Below are 24,956 nucleotides of genomic sequence, written 5' to 3'. Positions count from 1 at the left end.
CAGAAAATCAGGAAGAGAGGATGCGCGCTTTTGTGATTCTCGTGAAGAAACGCGAGAGTCGTTTTATTTTTTTTTTCTTTTTTTCTTTTTTTTATTCGGTCGCATAACAAAATGGTTTGTGTCGCAGCGTGTGCGTAAAGGGAACCATGTTTTACCTTTTCTCTAAATAAAGAGGCGGATTCTCGTTTACTTGGAATTTATCATTTTCCGATCACACGCAGGTGCTTTGCCATTTTCGATCCTACTTTCTCTATCTTCTCTTCATTCATTCTCTTATTCTCTTATTATTTGTTACTTTTTGTTTCTCACTCTTTATCTTTTACCTTCTTTCTCTTCTTAGTCCAATCCTTACATCGGCCTTACCTAAATTTGTAAACAAGCCGTTAAACGTGATCGTAACAATAACTGACACACCTTCGCTCTTTCACTAAGGACATATTCTAACTCGGTGTTTTTCAACCTTATGTTCCGTGTCAGACGTTTCCATGGAAAGCCTGGATGAAAATTTGCGCGCGATTATCCTTTCGGAATCTTTTTATGAAGTACCTATCCTACTTTATATACATTGAAACGAATCTCAAGCGAATAATAACGCAAGGTGTTCGAGAAAGGAATTTACGAATAGCTGAGCACATCTCGGACGTTTCGCGGAATGGCTGAGTTCGTAAAGCGCTCGTTACGCGCTTCGTAACGTGTCCATTTTATTGAAATCAAGATCAAAGGGACTACAGTGTACCGTGACTTGGTGCGGCAGAGGTATATCGATAGCGGGAGAAATTAATTTGCAGATCCCATAACCTACGTTGAAATTGATTGGTAATTAAACCACGTTGAAATAATTACGTTACGACAGCTCCCTGCTATTGATATGCAACTTTCGAAAAAAATCGCATCTCTTCGTGATCCGTCGATCCCGTCGATCGCGTATCTCGAGGCATTTCTGTCATGTAGAAAGGGTTGAAAAACACTGGTCTAACCGAATCTAACCGACGCTACTGCCACTAACAAGAGAGAGAGAAAAAGGTACACACACTTGTATACACACGTGTATATCTAAAAATATCGCTCTCAAACCTTGTGTATATGTATAAAAAGCGACCGTGTACAAAGCCTCTTTTTTTTTTTTTACAACGCCGATGGGAGCGTCGTTCCCGCGGCTGCATTCCGCGCGTACTCGTCATGAAAACTGGAAAAGTGGAAATGAAAAAGTGGTAACGCGGGGGCGATCGGGTTCCATTGAAAATCGAAGTCGGTCGTCGGGACCGACGAAAGTTTTTTTTTAACTCGTCTGCTTCCTTCTTCCGCTCCTCGCCTTCGTATATCCATGTTTCGCGAACCCTTTCTTGGCGCCGGTCCTTTCATCGATCGGAAGCGCGGAGTGACCTTTCACCTTTTTTCTCTATCGCCCCCGCGCCGTCACGCGAATATTATTTAAATCGCGCATTAATCGGAGAACGGAAGCTAGCGTGAATGCAGCCGATCGATATACGACGATATAGCCGCGGCGGCAATCGGCTTTCTTGAGAGGATAGACAGCGATTTAACCCTTTGTCGCGCCCCGTCATTTCCTCGAGTAGCTGCGTACAAGGAGGCGCTTGGAAAGACAGGGTGATAGAAGAAAGTAAGTCTTGTAACTTACACATGTAAATACAATTCGCGAATATTTTTTGTTATTTTGTCGCTGCGACGAATAGCGACTTTTCCGACACGACTAATTTTTTTAGTAATGGGGAGTAAAGTGTAGAGAGTTTAGTGATAACGATAATTAACTCTTTGTATATATGATACGAGACAGCTTATAAAACGTAGTTTTAATTTTCGCACGGGCTAGATTAATATTATTTGTGTAAATATCGCCGCCGCGGAGTTGAAATTATTTTCCCCGGTGGCTTCTTGTATTTTTACCTTAAAATGTGCTTCGCTTCGCACGTTGGCTGACTTCGCGGCAAAATAAAGTGGCACGTGACGTAACCATCGCGAAGATAAGACGGTTTGCAAGGGGTTAACACGCGATATCATGCTTGGGGTATCGCTGGAATGGAGTCTCCTGCTGGAGAGTTCAGTCAGCCTATTCGGAACCCGAGATGATCTCACCCCCGACAAAAATAAACGGTATTCTATAGGGTGTCCTATTACGTGTGCATAGCAGCGTATTACTCCTTTCATAATTGAAGAAAATATTTTTAAAAATTTTCTTTTAATTTTTTAACTCTGTTCTTTTCAAATTGGAAAATTTAACATTCAAGGATTTAAATATTTTAAAGCAATCCAAAAGATTTGCAGACTGATGACGAAAGATATAAGAAAATTCTTAAATATAGAGATCTGCTCGAACCTTTTCGAAATAGTAGCAGATTTAAGTATATCTATCTAATTAAAATAAATTTTTATGAGCTTTTATATCATTGGCATACTTTAGTTTTCTCACACCCTATGTTTCCATTATGATCGTCGGCGGGATATCCCCGGGAAATACGTGCAAATACGCTAAGTAAGACACGTAAAAACGAATATTGATCAGTCCGAATGGCGGTGCAAGCTTTCAGAGACTCCATTTTTCCAGATCATGGAGCATCTCGAGTGTCATTTCCCTGTCGCACGGAGTCTGTCGAGGAGTAAATCACTTTCAATTCACAGTTCGCGTCTCTCCACAAAGATAAATTAAAATAGTTTTATACATTTCTTGAAACATACGTATCTTCTTGGCGTAAATTTTGTCGGTCGCATCAAACATTTTCAGCTGACGTAAGCTGAAATTATCATTTCCGCTTTATTTCCTCGGAAAAGCTACAATTTTTCGAGCAAAGTGATATGTCAAATCTTTTTTTTTTTTTTTTTCACTCGTTATTAAGCAGAATGGACACGCGCAGATTGCTCGTTTTAACAAGGATGAATATGAGAGAGGAATCTGACGTTCTAAGCTCTGTGAAGAACCGCGGGCTTGAAGAGGGATTTGACGTTCTGAGGTGTTCCATGCGTCTCTCGGCGACGGAGGGGATTTCACGACATTATTGAGTTTATGCACTGCACAACGCAGCGCGCATACTCATTGCATATGCGAGCGCTCCGCAAGCGGCCGAGCACCGCACCGCACCGCATCGCATCGCATCGCATCGCATCGCATCGCATCGCATCGCTCGCGAAGTGCTCCATTACGTTTTGGGTCTATCTCTTCCGTTTGTGAGATTTCGGGGCCGGGCACTCGTGCCACGAGACAGACAGAACCATTTGGCGTTCTTGAATAATACAACAAGCTCGTTTCGCTCGTGTATTAGGATATGGGAGTATAATTGTTTCGGTCGTCTTGCGTATACGTATCATTTCAATAATTAATTAGCCCGACCGGCGTAATGTCGGACACGCGATGCGCCGCCTAATTTCTTGAGGCAAAGTTACTCGCGGATCATAACTTAGCTGTCTGAGACGTTGAACGTTGAACGAATCTGGAGTCTCATTGGAGAAAGCCTATGCGTTGAAAATGATAATTTCATTAGCGATAGAAATGTGGCTTGGTTCGGTGATGATTTTTCTTTTTTTTTTTCTTTTTTTTTGCTTTCAATATTGACAGATTAATTGTTTATGGCACGTGTATTAATATCGAGCACTAGAGCAAGCGGTAACGCGATTTTTTGGGAAAAGGGAAAAGAACGAAAGAGAAGCTCGCTTTGCCTATGCACAAAAACTTGTACGCCCATTTTACGCTTTTTCTTTGATTAATCGCACTGGTTTGGAGTTTGATCGATGTTTAACGAGGACTTACGTCTGACGCTTTAATCGCACGTTCTCGTCGTTTGCCTCGAGTATCTCACATTTCGATCGCGTCGAGAGGCAAGTGTTTGCGCTTCATTCGAAGACGCGCGTCGTGTGTCTTCGAGATAGCTCCGATTCGTTATTTGATGCTCGTCTTTAAGAGGTATTTTGCATTATCTTCGAACGACAATCGCATATCCAGACGTTAGATTTCCATTAGACTACAATAATAATAAATAATTGTATAAAATAGATTTCCTGGGTAATCTCGGAGAGAGCAGAGCAGAGATGAAAAAAAAAAAAAAAAATCGAAAGAAATTGGAATAAAAATAAAAAATGCAGTATGTCGAAGTTTTTGTGATAATTTCGAAAAACTTGCCATTTTCAACTTGTATGACGTGAGCCATTGTCGTTTTACGAAAGCAGTGCAAAATTCGTGTTAAATATACGAGACTGGTGGCGTTGCTCATTTAGTTCGCTAGCCCGAAGTGTCGCTTGATTTAATATTTATTCCTTACCGCCGCGTTTTTTCATGTCTGATATTTGCGAAAATGGCTCGTAAGAGTTCGCGCCTCTCACAAAGCGAAATTCCATGTTTTTAAATACGAAATTATTAAGCGCGTCTCTCGCGTACGGAGAAAATAGAGACCATGTCTCGTGCGAGGAGGTAGTTATTCGTGGGATATGAGCCCGCGGCTCAATTTATTTAAATTTATTTAAACGATACAATGTCTTGCAATCCGTAAAGAACAGCGACGCCTCAAAGGGAACGTCACAGTAACGAGCGATCGATTCTTAAACGAGGTACTTTTTTCGATTTATTGTAAAAAAAGTAATTCACGAACCAATCTATTGCACGTTTTAGTTCAAGAGCTTTGTGTTTCCTCCCCGTGGTACACGATCAAATTCAATTTATTCAATTAAAAGGAAAGCTATATTTCAAAATTACGGTACTTCTTTCATCGCGATAAGAGGAACAAAATTTTTGTTTTATTATTCATATGTTTAGTGAAATGCTTGTTGTTTCCTCGTTCTGTCTGTCTCTAGCAATTTAACGCGCGATTAGGATATACAATACATATTTATAATATACATACATAGTAACATTTCGCGAGAAGAAGGGGAGGACTTTTAAGAGAAAGGAAAGAGATGTAGAGAGGTAGGGAAGCAAGCGATTATAAAAGAACTCGGGAACGACGAACGCGCGAAATTAACGAGAGTGAGATCAGGATCGGAGGATCCAAGGATACGGAGGGATCTTGTTTACATCTGCGAGGAGTTAAATGTTCGACGACCCCAGGGGACTCAAGACCTCAGGGATCTTAGAATCCAAGGATTCGAGAAGCCGAGTATCTGTAGGTTCAAGATTCCGAAGATCGAATATCTCAAGATCCTAGGACTCGGTGATCTAGAGATCTCAGAATTTCCAAGAATTCGAGAATCCAAAGATTCCAAGACCCCAACCGGGGAATGCGTCCGCTGTTCTGGTCCGAGGATTCGAGGATTCGACTCGATCCTGGAATCCGAGAGACTTCCACAGAGTTGAATATCTTACCCGAGTATCCAAGGATCCGGCGACCCTCAAAAAGCCGCTGTAGAGCCCCCCAAAAAAAAAAAATATCAAGTATCGAAGTAAAATACCACAAAGCGAAAGCAGCACGGAAACGGCATAGAAGTAACAATAACGTAATCAGAGTAAACATGACGAAAAAAATCAGATAAAATAAAAACGGAAAAAATAAAGAGAGAGAGAGAGAGAGAGAGAGAGCGAGAGCGAGAGCGAGAGAAACGAGTTGCCGGCGACCGGGCAACTCGCCGCGTCGTGTTGGGAAGCCAACAGTTGAAAGTGACTTGTCTTGTGTTGATGTTGCAGGTTCAAAAGCCTGGCACATGCGGCTGACCTTTGACCGGGTGCCAGGCGGCTGCAACCTTCACAGGTGCAAGCTGTGCGGCAAGGTCGTGACGCACATCAGGAACCACTACCACGTCCACTTCCCCGGCAGGTTTGAGTGTCCTCTCTGTCGTGCCACGTACACACGTAGCGACAACCTGCGCACGCACTTTAAATTCAAACACCCCGAAGCGAGAAAGATCGATCTTAATGATTTTATGGCGGGCTCGTTGGCGCTCTCAACGGGCAACGACACCATGAACACGCTATCCTAAAGACACCGGAAGGGATATAAGAAAATATATAAATGAGATAAATATATATATATATATTTAATATATATATTTAATATATATTAAATATATATTTCAATATACATATATACATATATATTGAAATATAATATATATAACATACGCGCGCTCCAAAAATTATATATATATATATATATATAAACGATGGATATACACTGAGAGAAGCGCGGGTGGCCGCAGCCGCAGGGGGGTATTCCGCATAAAATTTCGGCGAAAATACAGTCCTGAAGTTACGGCCATTGGGGGGAAAAGGGCCGGTCTCTCTCGGCTTTTCTTCTTTCTCGAACACCAAATCTTTTGTAGGTTCTACGCTTAAGGGATATCGAGAGAACTTCTCCTGTAGGGGTCTTTTTTAACAAATGAAAATCGCAAAAATTGCAAAAAAAAAAAAATGGAACAGAAAAGATTAATATACAGCGATGTGTACAGTTTAGTGTGCGGTGATTTTCTTTGGGAATGGGCTTGTTGTAGCTAACGAAGCGCTGTGAGGGCTAAGTTTTTTCTTTTTCTTTTTTTTTTTCCCCCTTCGAGTTGCCGAATAGCGGGGCGAATACGCGAAGTGCGAAACGCAGCCGCGGGCCGCGATCTCGAGGCCGACGCTCCGCGTCGCGAGGGTGTCCTCCCTCGTGCCGAACCGAGAAGTCGCCGCGATCATGAAACTCAAATTCGATTTGTCTCGCCGGACGAGGGAGGCTCGTTAACGCGTGCGCGCGACAGTGGCAACGACAACGCCGTTGCTCTTCCTCGACTCTTCGGGAGGTCGAACCGATTCGACGCCGACCCGAAAGTGGATCGCGCAAGATCGCGAGACCTCCCTTTCGTCATTCGGCACGTTCTCTGAACGAACTCTCGGCGGAGGGAGGTCCTACGCGATCTTTCCGAATCTTGTATATCACGAACAATCGAAGTGGAATAGCCAGGGTGGTCGCTCTCAATCGCGGCGCTGTTGATCGATCGGTCGACTCGAGACGAGCCGCATCGTTTAGCGCAGGTCGCTTTGTCGGCGGGTTCTCTCACTCGCGCGAGGGAAACGCGCTCGCGGAAGAGAGAGATTAACCCTTCTGTCTTTCGCGCGCGGAACCGTCGTGCTTAGGTCGTCACGTTTCGTCGCCGATCGGTGATCCGATATATCGCGGATATGATCAACGCGCTGTCCATGACGTGCGACAATCTCGTCCGCGCCACGATGTTGTCCAAAGACCGGGCAGCTTTATCTGTTTTTTTTTTTTTTTTTTTTTTTCCACGGTAAGAAAAAGGAGCGTTGTGCCGATCGCCGATACTTTTAGCGAATGCTGCGGGGAGAGTCGCGTGATTGAAACGATGCGAATCGTTCGCGCGGTTAGTGTATGTACGCGCGGATTTAATTACATAATTAATATAAATACATATATATAAATATATAAATATATATAAAATGGGAGCAAACGTGGTGCCAATTTCCTCCCGTAGATGCTGCTGCCGATCCGGTCGGGACGGCGAGACGGCAGCCGGAAAGAATATTAATGAATCAATTAATTATAACGATATCTATTAATTATAAAGCTGAGTCGCTGGGAGTAATCCATTCGATACGCAGGGTGAGTCGTATAGTTGTTGAAGAGTTTATAGTTGGACTTCATATTAGATTGTAATCGTAATGTATTAACAGCCTTCGGGAAGTAGCAATATTAAATGTACGCGTGCACATCGACGCACATGCGTGTTCCATAGTCACGCAAGTGTTACATGCAACACACAATACATACATACATACATACATACATACACACACACACACACACACACACACACACACACACACACACACACACACATACGATACGGACGCTTACACCCTGACCTTTCACACGCGGTTACACGGGGCGCAGCTCACGCAAGGGTCGGCACCACGAAGGACACGCATCCGCGATACGCGAACACCCTCACACGCGTGTACGCGACAGCAGCAACACATGTGCACGCGCGAATAAAAAAAAAAACACGCAACGCAAATCGAGCGACAACGAAATTTCTGTCCTATACGTTTCGTGAAATTTTGATAGTACATTATGTAGCGCGCCTTGCAGTCCTAATATGAACTTTGACTATAAAACCCACGTTACTTGTTAATTAACACCTAAAGTCTATAATATTAATAACGGTTAAGCCGCACGCCGCGCTGTTATAATGCGAGGAATAAATAGTGGAAATCACGGAGACATTCCACGATTCGGGACTTAAGTGCGTAGGCAACAAATAAGGTTTTATTCGTATTGGATTGATTTATAGAGTACTCTATATTTTATACTTTATATAACCTACCACACACTAATAATCTATCATTGGTTGGAGATATAGTTACGTTAAAGATTAATTTTATTCAAGGGATGGTCACGATACTCGTATCGTCATTGCACATTGATATTTAATTGGTTGGGGTGCAATCTGTTTGTTCTTCTTTCTTCTTTGTTTGTTTTTTTTTTCCTTCGTACATCATGAAATTTACGTGTATAATCTATCTATATATATATAATATATATTATAACATATGATTTTACGAGGAATGCAGATAAATGTATATCGCTCAAAAGTAATTGAGAAATCATTTCTTTAAATGCCGGTGTTATCTAATCCATCTGACATTTCGAAGTTCAAAATTCAGAAGTCTTCGCATTTGGTTTTTTCCGCGGTAAAACCAAAAGTTGTTTAAAGACATGATGTCCTAATTACTTTCGGTGACACTTTTACATACATAATTACATACGCATACGCATGAAAAGAGGACAGGCGCCTAAAAGAATAGAGGCGTAAAACACACAACACAGAACACAGGGGTAACTTTTCTTACTGAAACGAGAGCATAGCGACCCCCGCACACCGTTCAACTTTTCAGATTGCGGACAACATGAGATCTAAATAGATCTATAAAGCTAATCTATAAAGTTGGTACCAAATTCAACAATCAAGGAATCAAGAGTCAGAGCGAAACACTTCATGCGTTTAAACGTTCTAATGTTAATAATAAAAAAAATAGCAACCCCTTTATTTTGGCAACCTCAGATTTTTTCCGAGCGACCGAAAAAGTTTTTTCATCATCATTGGTTTTTTGCTCTTTTAATATCGAATTTAGGAATTAGAATTAAAAATTGCTATCCATCGATGCTGGTTATCGTCGTATAATTGCAACAAGTAATTTCCTATTTAATGGGGGTCACTGGAAAACACTCCTGTACACACACACACACACACGCACACGCACGCACGCACACACACACACGCACACACACACACACACACACACACACACATGCACACACACATGCACACACACATGCACACGTAAAGAGGAACACATACAGACATGTGTACATGCAATACGCAAAGTCCCATAGCTATTCAAAGAGCCAAACCGCAATATTGTGATGAAATGATATTACCGTCGATCTTCTCTCTTTTTTGCAGAAAAGGGGCACTTTGCATAGTTAAGGCTACCGAACACGCATATACCTATAATTTAATAATATATAACCAGAATATTAATATATTATTTCAGATTTATTAAGTATATATATTAATATATTGGATAATTTATTTTATTTTGTTTTATCGTTTTATGATTTTATATATATGTTATTCACTGTTTATATATTACACGGCGCAACATTATATTGCAATACGCGACACACGCAAGGTTTATTTATTGACAGGGCAAGTTGAATCGTATTAAGATGCACTTGCAGGGCCTACCTCCTTGGCTAAAAAAAATCACACGCCGATCGACTTCTCTTCTTTCTCTCTTTGCCTTGCTTTTTTTTCGCTCTATTTTTCTTTTCGCTACGTCTGCGCAACGCGTTGGTTTTATGATGTCTATTAATTAACGATCGCCTAATGTTCCGTCGCGCCTGTTGCCGCAAAAGTTGATTCTCCAGCTCCGATTCGTAAATAGATAATTCTTCTTCATACGAATATTTGTTTTTGTAGCTCTTTTTAAATCAATGCAACACGTGACGTTATTTAACAAATTGAAATTTTGTAAATGACATAAAACTTAATTGTACGTCATTAAAGATATGAAAATTAATCCGACGTTGTTACCGTATAATAATTTTGGAGCTGATTATCTGCGTCGGTCCCGGAAAAATTAATACGAGATGAGTCATCTCTGTTGCACAGAGAATGAGAGAGAGAGAGAGAGAGAGAGAGAGAGAGAGAGAGAGAGAGAGAGAGCGTAAGAAAAAATCGTAAACGCGGAAGAAGCAGAGTCTGGAGGAGAATAAGAGGAGAACAACTTTTACGAGCAATACCGATTTTCTCTCAACTATTCCGTCCTCCGTATGAAAACAGGGGTACTCAAATCTGTCGCCGTATAATGCCAGATCGTTAAAATGTAATAAATTTACATGATTATTTATAAATCGTGATCGCGCGTTAAAATTAAACGTATCGATATTTTAATTGCCAATTGTGTTTTAAGTATTCTTCCAATGAATGAAAAATAAAGGAACGCTTTATCATTATGCTTAGCTAAAAATGTTGTTAATGTCTCTCTCTTTCATTAAGGGGGGATCCGCGGAGATTGCTAAGAATATTGATATCGAATATTGATACCGCCGTAACTCTCTTTAGACTCTCCGAAGCTCTCTCTGAAGCGTCTCTGCAGCGCGTGACAAGGCGCCGTTTGAGAACCTCTGTGTCAAAACGTCAGCGTGATATTTTTCCGCATGTTTCCACGATGCTCTCGATACGTCAAACTCGGATAAATAATGGGCGATGGTTACGGACCGCGGCGTGATGCAGATTTCGGCCCGCGCACACGTGACTCGCTCGTGTTCGCAGCCTCCCTCACGATGCATCCGCCCTGCACGGTGCATTGCGGGCGTCCTCGGAGAGATGAAGTGAGAGGAAGAGATAGAGAGAAAGAGAGAGAGAGAAGGCGAGCATGAGCGAGATGCGCACGGTCGGGATCGATGTTCCATCGTGCGCGCGAAATTATGGCCCTGCCTGCAGTCGGGACGCGGTTGTACTTAATTGGTTGACCGCGGCAAAGTTTAACGGTGGAGTTTGCTTTTCATCTTTCATCCTAATATTGCCAGAGTCAACTCCACTATCGTCGCTGCCGCTGCCGCCGCCGCCGCCGCCGCCGCCGCCGCCGCTGTCGCACCGTCGCCATTAGAATTGCATTCATCGTTAGCCAGCCGGCATTCGAGAGAAGCTCCGCCCTCGAGAAACTTCCACTTCTTTTTGTCACCCGTCCACGCGCGAGTAGACGTCACCGAGCGAGCGAAATTATTCCGGAGTATCGGTGTGCTTTAATAATTCGTTTTTCTTCTTTGAAATGAACATCAAACGTCGCTCGCGCTAGAACTCGCGCGCATTGCGCAATTACACAGATCGATAGAGAAGTCACGCAACACACGTGACGTTATGCGAACCGACGAAATCGCAACGTAATCGTTACACATTTTTTCCTTCTTTAGTTACGTTACGTATTTAATCGCGACTCCGTAGATATTTCGACGTCTCTTCAAGCTACACCACGCGTCCGCCGTAATTATCCGCGGAGATAATTTTCTTACGATCTAATCTTTTATTGCGAACAAAAGAATCGCGCTTAACGAAACGTTACTACTCGATCATTAATTACCGCAGAGTCAGCCGCGATTCCGCGAATATTATGCCGTAAAACGTATGTTAATTAATTCAATAATGTTCAGAATCAACATACTTGATTTTCCGTTTCGTAATATTTGCGTAAACAATATGCGATGTATTTATACGATCGCGCGATTATTATTCAACAACGTTCGTAGATGCGTGACTTTTCGCTCGTGCTGCGTGTGCGTGCGTGCGTGTGCGTGCGTGTGTGTGTGTGTGTGTGTGTGTGTGTGTGTGTGTGTGTGTGTGTGTGTGTGTGTGTGTGTGTGGTGTGTGTGTGTGTGTGGTGTGTGTGTGTGTGTGTGTGTGTGTGTGTGTGTGTAGTTCGACGTTCGTTTCGACTACTGGTCGCTGTCAATTTCCGGAATTGCCCATACACAAACTGTCAAATGGTCATAGTCGTACAAAGCATCCGACAGCCGTCGCATATACGTGGCTGATCTATACATGCACATATATAGCTTTCACACATACGAAAGAGTCGTCGCGTCGCACGAAACGTCGAATCAACGAGTATATCAATACATATATCTTTTTTTTTTTTTTTTTTTTTTGATACGAAAAATTATTATCAAAGATTCTAACGCGATCGCTCTCGTGAAAATTAAATAAGATAAATCGCCGGGAGATTTTTTTCGAAATCTCTAAATTTCTCGAAGATCACTTCATTGCTCTCTTGATAATACGTTTTTGATAAACGTTTCGGACTGCCAAGGACGGAAAAATGTTTTCAATTCTTTATAATCTTTAAATCTAAAAATTCCCCTCGGACTCCAAAGTTCTCGAATTTATTGTATATCCTCGAAATTTCTCTTCGGTGTTCTCTTCGTAGCCTCGGATTCTCCTCAAGATTTTGACCCGCTCGACTTCTAGCTGCCGTAACTTCACATTTTATCACACGGCCGTTTCATGGCCGGAAATCTCTGACGCGCGCTTTCGATCGATATGCTTTCACATATGTATGAAAGCATATCGATCGCCTTGGTGCTCGCGACAATCGGGAGTGCTCGCCGATTGCATGCATACATGCGAAGCACGATGTTTGGCATGCCACGTATTTCGAACATTCGCGGATAAATGGCCGAGTAGACGCGATAGAGCGGAGCCAAGTGGTGGGAACGCGGAGAGCATCGTGAAACCATGTGGACCAGTGTCTTTCGAACTTGTGCAGACAAGATTTCACCGGTATTTTCAGGCATTTGTATTATTAAACGCCGCAACAACTTTTGTCATTTGAACCTCTTCGAGTTCCACTCGAACCTTAACATTTTAACTGACGATTATTTTCCACGCGGAAATTTGTATCATATCGCGCGACAAGAATACGAAAACAGAGGAATCGGAATTCTTTTTCAAAAGTATTCGTGTATAATAAGATGACGACGTTGCAATCGTCGGATATAAATCTACTATCACAGAAGCATCGGTAATCAATTAATACAGACATTGTCAGTTTTTAACAAATTTTACGTCATCTTATCGGAATCATATATTTTTTTAACTTTTCGGATTGAATAACTGCTTTGGAATATTCGTCGCGGTTTACTCTTGTTTTTTTCCATTTTGTACCCTTCGAATGTATCATAATATACTGCGGATCACGCAAAAGCGGGAGGAAAATCCGATTCGGTAAATAACACTAGTGCGAGAACATCGATCCGCCGAGGAAAATCGGGAAAACGACCGCGAATGAAGTCGCCGTCAACTCGGAGGCGTAATCGGCGCGGATTGTTCCGTCCGCACGTCGAAACCAGACGAATGAACTTTCCGCCATCCACGTGCGTGCGAAAAGGGGACTTGACTTTTACGCCATTTTTTTCTTACTATCGTCGCGCTTTCGCGATTCTCGCCCCGTACGTTGCATTATCGCGTGGACTAATTTATTCACGGCGCTTTATATCCGGCGTCCGCCACGCCGACGCGCGATTTGCTTTACGATTCGACTCACTCCCCTTTCGCCTGCTTTTCTCTTCGCGCCGTGTCCCGAATCCTCTTTCGCGACTTTGCATCTTGTCACGCGAAATTTGAATATATGACGGAAACACGCGCGTTGGATCGACCAAATTTTAAAAACCGCCTGGGGAAATTCAGACGGCGAATTCGTCGCGAGATCGACGTCTGTCGCGTCGGGGTTTTCACATTGAAACGCTAATTTAACCGCGAATACGAATCGTTCGGAGCGTGCAAAAGCGTCGGCGAATCAAAAGTTCTTCCGAACTGGATTACTCGAAATATCAAAAGCGGAATCTTCTAAAGAAGCTGAAAGAATCGCGCGAGTTCGGGGCGTTTCTTAAAATTTCGGCACGTCACACTTCTCGCGCGATTCTTTCCGATTTTTCCGCGATTGGCGAACAACGCGAGGCAACGTTTCAAAAAGCCATTAGAAAATTAAAACGCGACGTGGCAAAAAGTGAAACTCACCGCCAAGTATAGCGATACGCGTGAAAGTCGACGGGAAGTTACACGGCATCGCTGCTGCCGCGAACGGGGCAACAATAGAAGCTGCAGAAGTGCTGTCAGAGCGTCAACGTACCGAATAAAACGAAACCCCTCCGATAAAAAGCTAACTCCGAAGCATGCGATCCAATATAAACGACCCGTCAAATCTTTCGTCCAAGTGTTACGAGCCAAATAAATCACGATGCTGCCAGAGGCTACGTCGTCGTGACGAAAAAAAAAATCGAGAGCTTGTTACGAACCCCGGAATAACGTAACAGGGGATGAAAGGGATTTCTGATGCTTCGAGAGAGATTATAATTCCCTTCGAGGCCGGTGATGTTAAGTTAAAATGTATCTATATTTTTCGATCGCTAGTATCTTAGTAATTTTTATACGGTTTTTAGCATTCCGATTGATTCGTCGTTGCCGAACGTTGCAAAATTCAAAGTTCGCTGATATTTTAGTAATTTACCGATTTTTGTACGGTTTTTGACACTCCGATTGATTCATCGTTGCTGGATATTGCAAAATTCGAGAGGAAGCTCCTTCCGATATAATCTTCGTTAATAAATAACTGTTCGGCGGAATACGCGTTTTAAGTTAAAATATATCTATATTTTTCGATCGCTAGTATTTTAATGATAGCCGATTTTTGTATAATTTTTGGCACTCCGATTGATTCATCGGGTGTTGCAAAATTCGAGAGGAAGCTCCCTCCGATATAATCTCCGTTAATAAATAACTATCTGGCGGAATACGTGTCGCCGCTGCTATTCGATGCGACGAGACGTCGTATTTCGTTTCGTACCGTCGTCGTCGTCGTCGTCGTCGTCGTCGTCGTCGTCGTCGTCGTCGACGGAAACCTCGTAGCCCTCTCGCCCCTCTCGCTGCGGCGCAGTATCGACATGTGATTCTCGAAAAGAGGATCCCGGGGAAAAGTCCGCTGCTCGACGATAACGGCGTTATGGAAGCGCGAGGCAATAACCTTTGGCGGAAAGTTTATTTTTCTGGGAGTGGCGTGACGCGCGAGAAAACGAACAAGACGAATTTCTATAAAGGTCTTCTTTTTCTAAATCCCGTGACTTTTGTACTTTTGCCCGCTCGCCCCGGATTCCTTTTTATCTGCGAACTATACTCACGCCGAAATTTCTTGCTTTTCGTTTTTCTGCGGGCGCGTAGCATCGAAGCGGACGAAATCATGAGAGTGGAACTTGTACACAGGGTGCCCCCGAAATGACATATATATATCACTGGCGCGAGGGTGTTTCTTGGCAATATGTTTCGTCTATCCGAGAAGTTTACTCTTAAGAAGATTTTAAGAACGCGGAAAATTATTAGATGATAATTCCTACCGTTCAGCCATCCAGATGTCAAGCTCTATGAATGTACATGTTTTCATAAAAAAAAAGAAAAAAAAACGCGATGGGTAAGGGATTCGAAGAATTTCAACCTCTAGATGTGCGCGAGACCCCTTGCAATTAATCTGTAGAATAAATGGTAGCTTAAGGAACGATTCGTCGTAAATGATTGACGGAAAACTCTATTGGTGATTTATATATCTCCCAAGGGCGATACTTGACGCGTGTTAAAACTCGCATATCCACCACATACACGTTCAATTACATTATGCATCTGCGGGGACAGATAAACCATATCGACACGAAACCACGTCGGAGGGTAGGGACACTCGCAAAGAGGGGGCAGGAGGAGATTCGGGTGAAAAAGAGAGAGAGAGAAATACTCGGCACACACAATTTCACAAAACATTGAACTCGACCTGCGCGCCGTCGTTTTTTCACTCGGCCGCGGGTCGCCTGGCTGTTATATCGAAAACTTTTATTAATTATAAATGGGAATTACTGCGATGTACTACTATTACTACCACTACTGCTACTGCTACTACTATTACTATTACTACCGCTACTACCACTATTACTACTACTATTACTATTACTACTGCTACCACTATTATTACTATTATTACTACATATAGGTATTTATATATTTACAACTGCGTGGTGTGGAGTGGAACATTGTGATATAATAGATTGGTGCTAACACCTTATTGAAATTGAGATGAATTTAATGAAAAAGAAAAAAATCGTGCAATATTGCGATAGTAAAAGATGCAGGGCACGGGCGCTGTCGCGCGGCGGACACAATGTTGCGTTCTCCGGATACTTTCGGTGACGGGAACGAGCGGATAAGGCGAGAACGAACGAGTGGAATAAACATTTATCTTGAATTTTCGAAATCCTCGAGTCGCACCCGATACAAATTCGTTTCGATTCCGGGGCGATTCCGTAATCGCGCGTGTGGTTCCAGTGACGATCGAATTTCGGCCGCGCGGAATGCGATGACTCGACGACAACGATGCATGACGTATCACCGGTGAAAGACACCGACCGGAAAAAGTCAAATTGGTACGGACATTAAGTACTTAAAAAAGAAAAACTTAATTTTTTCAAATTGAGCTTCAGACTTCCAGAAATCCTCAGCGGATTCTCGAAAGACTGAATTATTTTCTTGCTTAATTATTATATTCTTGAATCTTTCTTTCCATTATATTCGCGACACTTTCGATTTGAAATATATCTTTGATGAATTTGAAGTAGCCGTGCCTTTTTATTCGGCGATGTGATCTCGGTTTCAATTGCGAGACGCGGATGCATCTCCCGGAATCGCGTGAATCGGGCGCGATCGAGGAAACGTTCTCTAAACGATCGAGGATTGAGTGAGCGAGAAAAGCGAGAAGAAAGAAACTATGGCTGTGCAAGTGAACATTATGAGTGTAGTTAAATAGGCGTTATCTAGGGATTAGGCTTAGATGATAGGATAAGGGGCGCGTTTAGGCGTTTTGTTGTTTTTTTTTACCACCGCGCGACAGCTCCCTGGCCTCTTTGTACATTATTAAACTAAATAAAAAAAAAAGTACTATTATTAATATCTCTTTATATAATAATATATACAAATTACGGATTAACTATGGATATATATGTATATACACACACACACGATATATGTATATATATCTATCTTCATATATATATATATATATATATTTAAATATATATATATATACATTTTGTTATTTTTCTCGGGGGATGAATAAACTAAATATATAATAATTGTAAATCGTAACAATATATAGGGGATCAGTGTTCCCTGCGAGAATACTGAGCGTGTTCTACTCATCATTTAAAAACAAAAAAATTTTAAATAAAATAAAATGTGAATCGGCGCGACTGTCAGACTGAAAGTTGTGATTTTACACGGCGCGTGTAAATATAGAAAACGAGCCTCTAAAAGTAGATTCGACATTTTATGAACGAACGATGAGAGGAAGAAAATCGTTATCCGTTGCATTTTCCGTGTTGTGTGATAATATGCGAGCTATATGAAAAAGAGAGAGAGAAGGAGAGAGAGCGAGAGAAAGCATAAGAGAGGAAGCGAAAGGAGGAAAGACAGATCGAAAGAGAGAAAGAATGCGTGCATGAATGCGTGCGTGTATGCATGCGAGAAAAAAAGAAACCAAATCGCGATCAACGTCCTTCCTTCCCCCCCTCCCCTCCCCAACTTGTTATCTCGCTCCTCGACACACGTTCGAAGAAAAATTTGCATTACCGTCGCGCTCAAACACATCGAAGGCTCAAACGTCCGCAAGTTCGACCGACGAACTTTATAAAAAAAAAAAAAAAAAAAATCGACGATCGCGAAAGCTGATTCGATCGAAAAAATCGTAATCAACGTGATTGCAAAACTTTCATCAACGTGTGTGTGTGTGTGTGTGTGTGTGTGCGTGCGTGCGTGCGTGCGTGCGTGTGTGTGTGTGTGTGTATGGTGTGTGTGTGTGTGTGTGTGTGTGTGTGTGTGTGTGTGTGTGTGTGTGTGTGTGTGTGTGGTGTGGTGTGTGTGTGTCGGCCGTTTGTATCTTTTCTTCCTGTTACGTTCTCGAAAACCCGTGCCCCCTTCTGCTTCTTCTCCTTTTATTTCCTCGCCGGAATTTCGGTTTCGGCTCCTTGTTTCTGGTCTTTCTTTCCTTTCACTGTTGTCATTCATTTCGAAGATTCGAAAAAGCTGTTTTTTCCGACAGTACAGTTACTTACGGGGACACTACATGTAGAATAAAAGCGATCGCGCGATTAAACACTTGGACAAAAAGGGAGCAAAGCCTCCGCCGTTATTGTAACGCTGTTTCGCGTTTGCGAATTAAGTCCAATTGCGTCCGCACGATCGTCGTTGTTATTATCGCCTTTCCGGATCAAGAAATGGGTGGCGATCACGACGATCGTCGATTTCAAACGGCGGGTCGCTTGAAAGCTAATATCTTTCTATTACACATATAAATGATCGTTTGGCTCGAAACGTACAATAGGCATACTTAGAAAAGAAAAGAAGAAAAAAAAAAGTAATTCGCAGAGGAACTTCTGACCATGCCGATCGAAGAAATGAAATAGTTAAGACGTCAACCGGTTTTATTACGAGAAATTATTCTTACTACTATATTTCTCTTATTGTTATCACGATTATATTCTTATCCTTATGAATTATTCTAACATAAAGTCTCTTATGTTTACAATTGCATTATTATATACATCTTTAATTCTAGTGTAGATAATACGGATAATGATGATGATGATGATGATGATGATGATGATGATGATTATGATGATAATGATGATGATAAAAAAAATGGTGAATTAATCACATGTGCATTTAATGTATTTCATACTAATTTTTTGATTAAACATAATTGTGTGTTAACCGAGCCGTCTACCTTTCTTTTTTCTTCCAGATCATTTTTTTTCCCTTTTCGACGGTATTCACCGACGGTATCTGCGCTCTCGCCCATTTCCCTAAAAATTATTCCATTCTCACTCAATCGAGATGCCACGTCTCGTGTGTACATACATGTATACATTTTTTGCATCTCTGCAGAACCGTAAATCGATGAAGGATAAGTGTGCACGAGACGACGACGAATCGTCGGCCACCTTGGGAAAGTCAGAAATACCGATTTGCGATGAACTGACGACATTTATGAACGGACGTTATTAAATATTGAACGGCCGCGCATATTTCAGGAATATTTTCGCGTATATTGGCGCGGGACAATTTGATCCCCGTTTCAGATCCGCCTCGATCTACGACAGCTGCTTCAATCGCGGCTCGCGACGGGGAAGAAGAGTCTGAGGGATCGCATTCAACTCCGGCGCCGAGGATTACGACGATACCTTATCGTTTAAGTCGCGCTGAATTATTTCGTCGATCGCGCTCGCGCGATAACGCTATTATTAGCGCGAAATAATGCAGCGGCAGCGACGACATTAGCGTACGTATCGCGACGGGTATTCTCGTCGCTCTGCGATCGGATCGTTTTCACCGTTGCTATATATTAATAACCTTCTATTCCAAGCTGACGTGATATTTTATAGCCTGCGATCGTCCAGCGGAGATAAGGGAGTTGCATTTGAAATGGATTTCGGGCCCGAGTATAACCGCGCGCGGCTTAGACTGCAAATCCCGGGGAGTGTACCGATCGAAATAGCCTTCAGCGGGATGATCTCGGAGGCACTCTGGATTTTGAATCCTCTGGATTTTGGCTCCTCGTCCGCGTTTATTCGGTCTGGAAAGGTCCGTGAATTCTTTTTTTTTTTCCCCCGTTCGCGGGCGTGTTTGATTCAACCGGCAACCGAATCGTAGGTCAAATCGCTGGGAAAACGCCACCGGGGCGGAAGAAAGCGACGCGACGGGGTGTCAGATCGCTTACACTCCCGAGTCACGTGTGCGCGGTTCTTATCTGGGCTCCGATTTCACGTCAGCAGCGTGTTCCGTACGAGTACATGGTGACGCGTTTCGCGATACATATTGAGAATATGCTCTTCGACGTCGGCGCCGTCTTGCTTCTTCCGTGCGAGAGATTGCAGATTTTTACGATGCCCGAAGTTCACCATTGCGGTTACGCTCCCTCGATTTCGGCGTTTCTCGGGGATTCGTGCCGGTACGGAATTCTTTCTCAGAAACATGTGTCTGCTTCTCTGCGAGAATGTGAATTGTTTCTCGGTCAACGATCGCTCGCTCCTCGCGATTAGGCGGAAAGGTGAACGAATCTGAATCTAGGAATCGTGACTGTTTATTTCGTTCTTCAAGTTCTACAGAGAGTGTAGTTGAGTTTAGCCGACTTTTCATTATCGTTTGCAGACTATAACGATGTTCGATAATATTTGACGAAGGGATAATATTTGTCCTCTTTTTTTTTTTTTTCTAGATTTCTTTGTGAAGGGGATGTTTTTAATCCTAGGATTAAAATACTGAGATTTGTTTCTGTGAGAAAGAGAGAGAAAAAACTTCGACGTGTTCAAGCTCCTCTCTGTTTTTTTCGAATTCTCTTAATATTTGGAATTTCCGATTCGTTGAGTGTCTTCGTTCCCGATTATTTCAGCGCCCCTTTGATCTCGCTATCCTCAAACGCATAGTTTGATCTCGCCGCAAGCTACAGTCTGCATCTAGTGTCAGTATCCGTCGTACACGCAATCTGACTCTCGCCAGGATTGTTACGCATCCTTACACGCACACACGCACGCGCCAAGGGGAGTTGGATAATCGAGAGGAAATAACGATGATCTAACCCATCATGAGAATTCAATATCTTATTCGTCAAGGGGGAAGCTTTGCGAGAGATAGAAAAATAGAGATAGATAAGGAGAGAGAGAGAGAGGGAGAGAAAAACCGCGAAAGCTGGAAATAGAGCGATGACACGCTGTGTACGACGGGAGACCGGGCTAATTCGAGGTGCTTTGCTGACACTGTGGTTTCTGTTGTTGTTGCAGAGCTGAAAAATTGGCGGATATCACAGATATTTGAGAGACAGAGTAACACCGACGAGAGGAGGCGGTGCTCGTTGTGCGGTAAGGTCGTGACGAACGTGCGCAATCACTATTACGTGCATTTTCCCGGGAAATACGCCTGCCCGCTCTGCCCGGCGGTGTACACGCGCAGCGATACCCTGCTCACGCACACGCGTACGAAGCACGCGCACGCGCACGCGCAATAGCGCATGCACGCGTCCCGATACCGCGCCGCGTCCTTCAAGCTGCGGATCTAGCGGCGCGGATCGCGCGAAAGATCTTCCTCCTCGTCATCATCCCTCGACGCGAGGCGATCTCTGGCCGACGAACCGCCCTCGCACGCCCCCCTCGGAAAACTTCCCTCCCTTAGGATAAGATGAGATCGCGCAAACTCGAATGCCGGAAAGCGGAGGATTCGGGGATGTAAAGGAAGGGGATCCCGACTGAGATGAAGATCGAAGGATTAATGGATGGCCGAATGTCCGAGATTATGGAATCTATATAGAATTTGAAATCTTAGAGATTTGAAATCTAGATTTTAATATCCGAGATCTGGGGAGGCTAGCTGCGTGTTCGAGGATGCATCGGAGACGAGGGTCGTCAATCGCGAGCGATTGCGTTCGCGACGCGACGTTCAGGAAACGTTCCGGTACCGTTTTTCCCCCTTTGAACGTTCGATAGTCAACATTGCACTTAGCACTACTTAGAAGCCTCGTCAGGCGTGTCTCGAGTAATCGCGAGGACCGTGTAATTCCACCGTGTAAATATTAGTCTTCGCCTCTTTCCGCCTCGCTGCCTCCTTTTCTCTCTCTTTCTCTTCTTCCCCGTCTTTTTCTTCCTTCACTCGTCGTGGACACTAGTAGGTGTCTGACAAACTCAGTACTCGAATCTTCCTTCGAATCTGCACTGACTGTGTTTGCACGACCTCGCGCTTTTGAGACGCCGAACCCTCGGACTCGTTATTAGCGCGAACGCGAATTAACTGACAGGGTTGCGACGTGTCGGCCGGATTCAAGGGGCAAAGAAGCTGAAATGAACGAATGATGGCACTGAATGTTCGTTTCGTCTTCCCTTCCGTGATCACGATTATTCTTCGCGTAAATAAAAGGCGAAAAAATGAAAAGCGAGGACTGAGTCACTGTATCCATAAATATTACTCAACATTAAATTGAATTTAATTTTAAAAAATATAACTGGTCGTGTGGAAACGACAGAACGATCCTCGTTAATTAGGAATAAATTATGTTAATATTTATTAATTATGAAACATGAAATTTTATTTGCGCAATTACAGGTATGTAGGTCTGCGACTGATACACAGTTATTACCTCCCTGCTTTGATAAATTAATATGAGGACTAATATGCAAGGGTAATTACTGTATTTGACGTCTATAGCGACGATATTTTATCGAATATTGTAATTTTTCCTCGACGAGAAATGTCTCGAGAGAAGTACACGGATGATTTCTGTATCGCACGAGTAATTAAAAAGAATGTAATCGATATCAAGGTATTTAACGTTTAGCGTCTTCGGGAACTGTAAGGACAGCCATTTAAACACATCGATCTTCGATAAGGAACGTTACCAAATGCATTTGCTTTATCGAATGTACATTTATAGCTCAATAAACTGCGAAATTCGAGACTCCGCAGATGCACGAGAGTCTGTAGGTTGACACAAATCCGTAGATCACACCGAAGAGAAAATGCCAAAGACAGACGCCAATGGAAGTGTATTATGTAATATGTAAGCGGACATGCATCAACATTTAAATACCAAAGAACAGTCACTTTTCCACTATTTGTATCTTCGGTCCCGCCGATCAGACACAATCATTCCGAGAGTTTTTTCATGAAACCGAATCACATCATTCGCATGCAGAGGAAAAGGCGATTTGAATCTTTAATATGTAGGAAATCTTTAATATGTAGGATTTAATTTGTATATAATAGAGGTAAGAAGGATCGACAAGGGGAATTCTTTGAAAAAAATGTGTAGATGTTTTATGAGGTTATAGTATTGAAAGATATATATATATGTGTGTGTGTGTGTGTGTGTGTGTGTGCGTGCGTGTGTGCGTGCGTGCGTGTGTGTGTGTGTGTGTGTGTGTATGAAATAAAAGGAGTTGGCATTTCGAAGATTATGAGTGACATATCACGTCGTCGTCGAAACCTTCTGCGAAACGACTGTCTGTTCTACAGATTTTGTGCGCAGTGCGGATTATCGGATGCTTCGTTTGCAGGTAACTCGATAATCGATACGCGGTATTCCTTTGGGGGGCGAACTGGTATTTGGCGACACGCAACGTCTTAATTAAGTATCCCGATTATCCTGAAATGCCGTGAGCTCAGGAGTACGCATCTATTGTATCGACGGCTTATTTATGTGCATCCTGCTAGAAACTGAGGCTTTCCTAATCGCATGGCGCTACAAAGAATATAATGTCGTTTAGAAATGTCTGCCAGTCTTTTTCCTGATCGTGTAGATCGTAAAAAGCTGTGTTTCCTTCAATATTATCCTATCTTGTTTTACTGTCCTTCTAAGAATTTTATTAATTTCCAATGCCAGAAAATTGTATTGATTGTCCCTAACATTGTGAAACGCGTTGGCAGTGATTAAAAAGTCACGTGACTCATGTTAGAAGATAATGCACGAAATAAGATATTTCAATAATTAATTTAATTTATTAGGATTTAAAATTATTAAATTATTAGGAAGGATTAGGAAATTCATACACGAAATGTTATTCGTGTACTAAATTTTCATCTTCCGAATATCGTCTTATGTTTGATCGTGACTTTTTGACCACTTCGTGTACGCGGAAGGATACGTAAACTTCTTTCGCCAACACACACCGGCGATAAGAGCCTAACACAAGCGTGTGAAGTTACCGCGTATTCCAACGCGGATTATTGGAGTCGACGAGCTCCGAGGCCAGATAATCCTGCAATAACATCGGCAAATGTTCGGTTAAGTATTTTTCTCTACCGTATTCGCCACGTTAGCTCAGACGTCGCTGTGAGTTTATCTGGGAGGATCCCAAGAGCATCTGGGAACCAAAAAGTTCCCAGGAAGATCCGATGAGTCGAGCGATTCCACGAGCTTTAGCGTATGATTCGCGGATGCGGGAATGCGTATATTCTAGAACTCGAGGATCCAGGAATCCTAAAATATTCAGGAGTCTCTGGACGTAGAGAGAGAGAGAGAGAGAGAGAGAGAGAGAGAGAGAGAGAGGGGGGGGGGGGAGAGGTGCGCTATTTTCACTCGACGGCGTGTTCTTCGTGTTTCCACGGCGGCATCAAGAACGTGAGTATATATCCCATGACGCTTGTGGAATATCTGTGCTTGTGGAGACTGTGAAAGAGGAGGTGAATGGTGATCGTGCGTGTGGATGCGTTCACACATGACCGGACACATTCGATCGTTTCGACTCACTGCCTGCACTTGTGACGTCTCTCCCGTTTTCCACGCGCTCACAAAATTTCTCCAAAGGCAGATACAAATAGATATCTGTATTCGAGAATTACGGACGTGTCTGGATTCTTTTTTAATTTTCCAAAAGATTAATTTACATGGAAATCAGATTTCGAGTTCTTTTTTTTTAGAAAATTATCGTGAGCCTGTCTGTTGCGGTCAGCTTCAGTTATTTATGTTTTTTTTGCATAATTTATCTTTAATCTTCTTTCCCTAAGCATGCGTATCAATAATTTCAAGTCACAAGAGGATGTCACTGGCCGTGATCAACAAATTCATTAGATTATTCAAGGACACTGACACCTGAACATTGCACCAAATGAAACCCACACAACCATCACACCACCGAGGGGTCCAAGAGTCTTTCGAGGTCTTGCAGATGAAAAAATTCACGATCTGATGCGAAAATCTGAAAGCTCGGGATCCCAAAATCGAAGGATCAAGAGGATCCTACGACTCGAAAAATTCGGAAAATAAGACGAAACCGTGTAATAAAGTCTTGAAGATCCCGGGCTTGCTGAATTTTTAGATCTTCGAGATTCGGCGAGCGCTGGATTGCCTGCCCGGATTGACGATTTCCGGGATTGACAGTCAAGAAATTCCT

The 24,956-nt window shown here is 42.8% G+C and overlaps 1 protein-coding gene across 4 annotated transcripts in view; it reads left to right on the top strand.

Annotated features, from left to right (window-relative positions):
- LOC105429843 (uncharacterized) overlaps positions 1 to 24,956 on the top strand; it is a 62,505-nt gene that overhangs the window by 30,348 nt on the left and 7,201 nt on the right. The window contains exon 5 of one of the 4 annotated variants that reach the window (XM_089072524.1): positions 20,859 to 24,480. The exons of 2 other annotated variants lie outside the window; for them this stretch is intronic. In XM_089072524.1, the coding sequence (XP_088928650.1) occupies positions 20,859 to 21,082 (224 nt within the window). In that variant the 3' untranslated portion in view covers positions 21,083 to 24,480. Of the gene's footprint in view, positions 1 to 5,623; positions 18,793 to 20,858; positions 24,481 to 24,956 lie in introns of those variants that run through there. One more of the 4 variants, XM_011643042.2, reaches the window with a different exon arrangement.

Source organism: Pogonomyrmex barbatus, unplaced genomic scaffold, assembly GCF_055798465.1.
Source record: "Pogonomyrmex barbatus isolate J1 unplaced genomic scaffold, ASM5579846v1 scaffold13, whole genome shotgun sequence".
NCBI lineage: Eukaryota > Metazoa > Arthropoda > Insecta > Hymenoptera > Formicidae > Pogonomyrmex > Pogonomyrmex barbatus.
The sequence above is the reverse complement of the archived record's forward strand: the minus strand, read 5'-3'. Positions and strand labels throughout refer to the sequence as shown.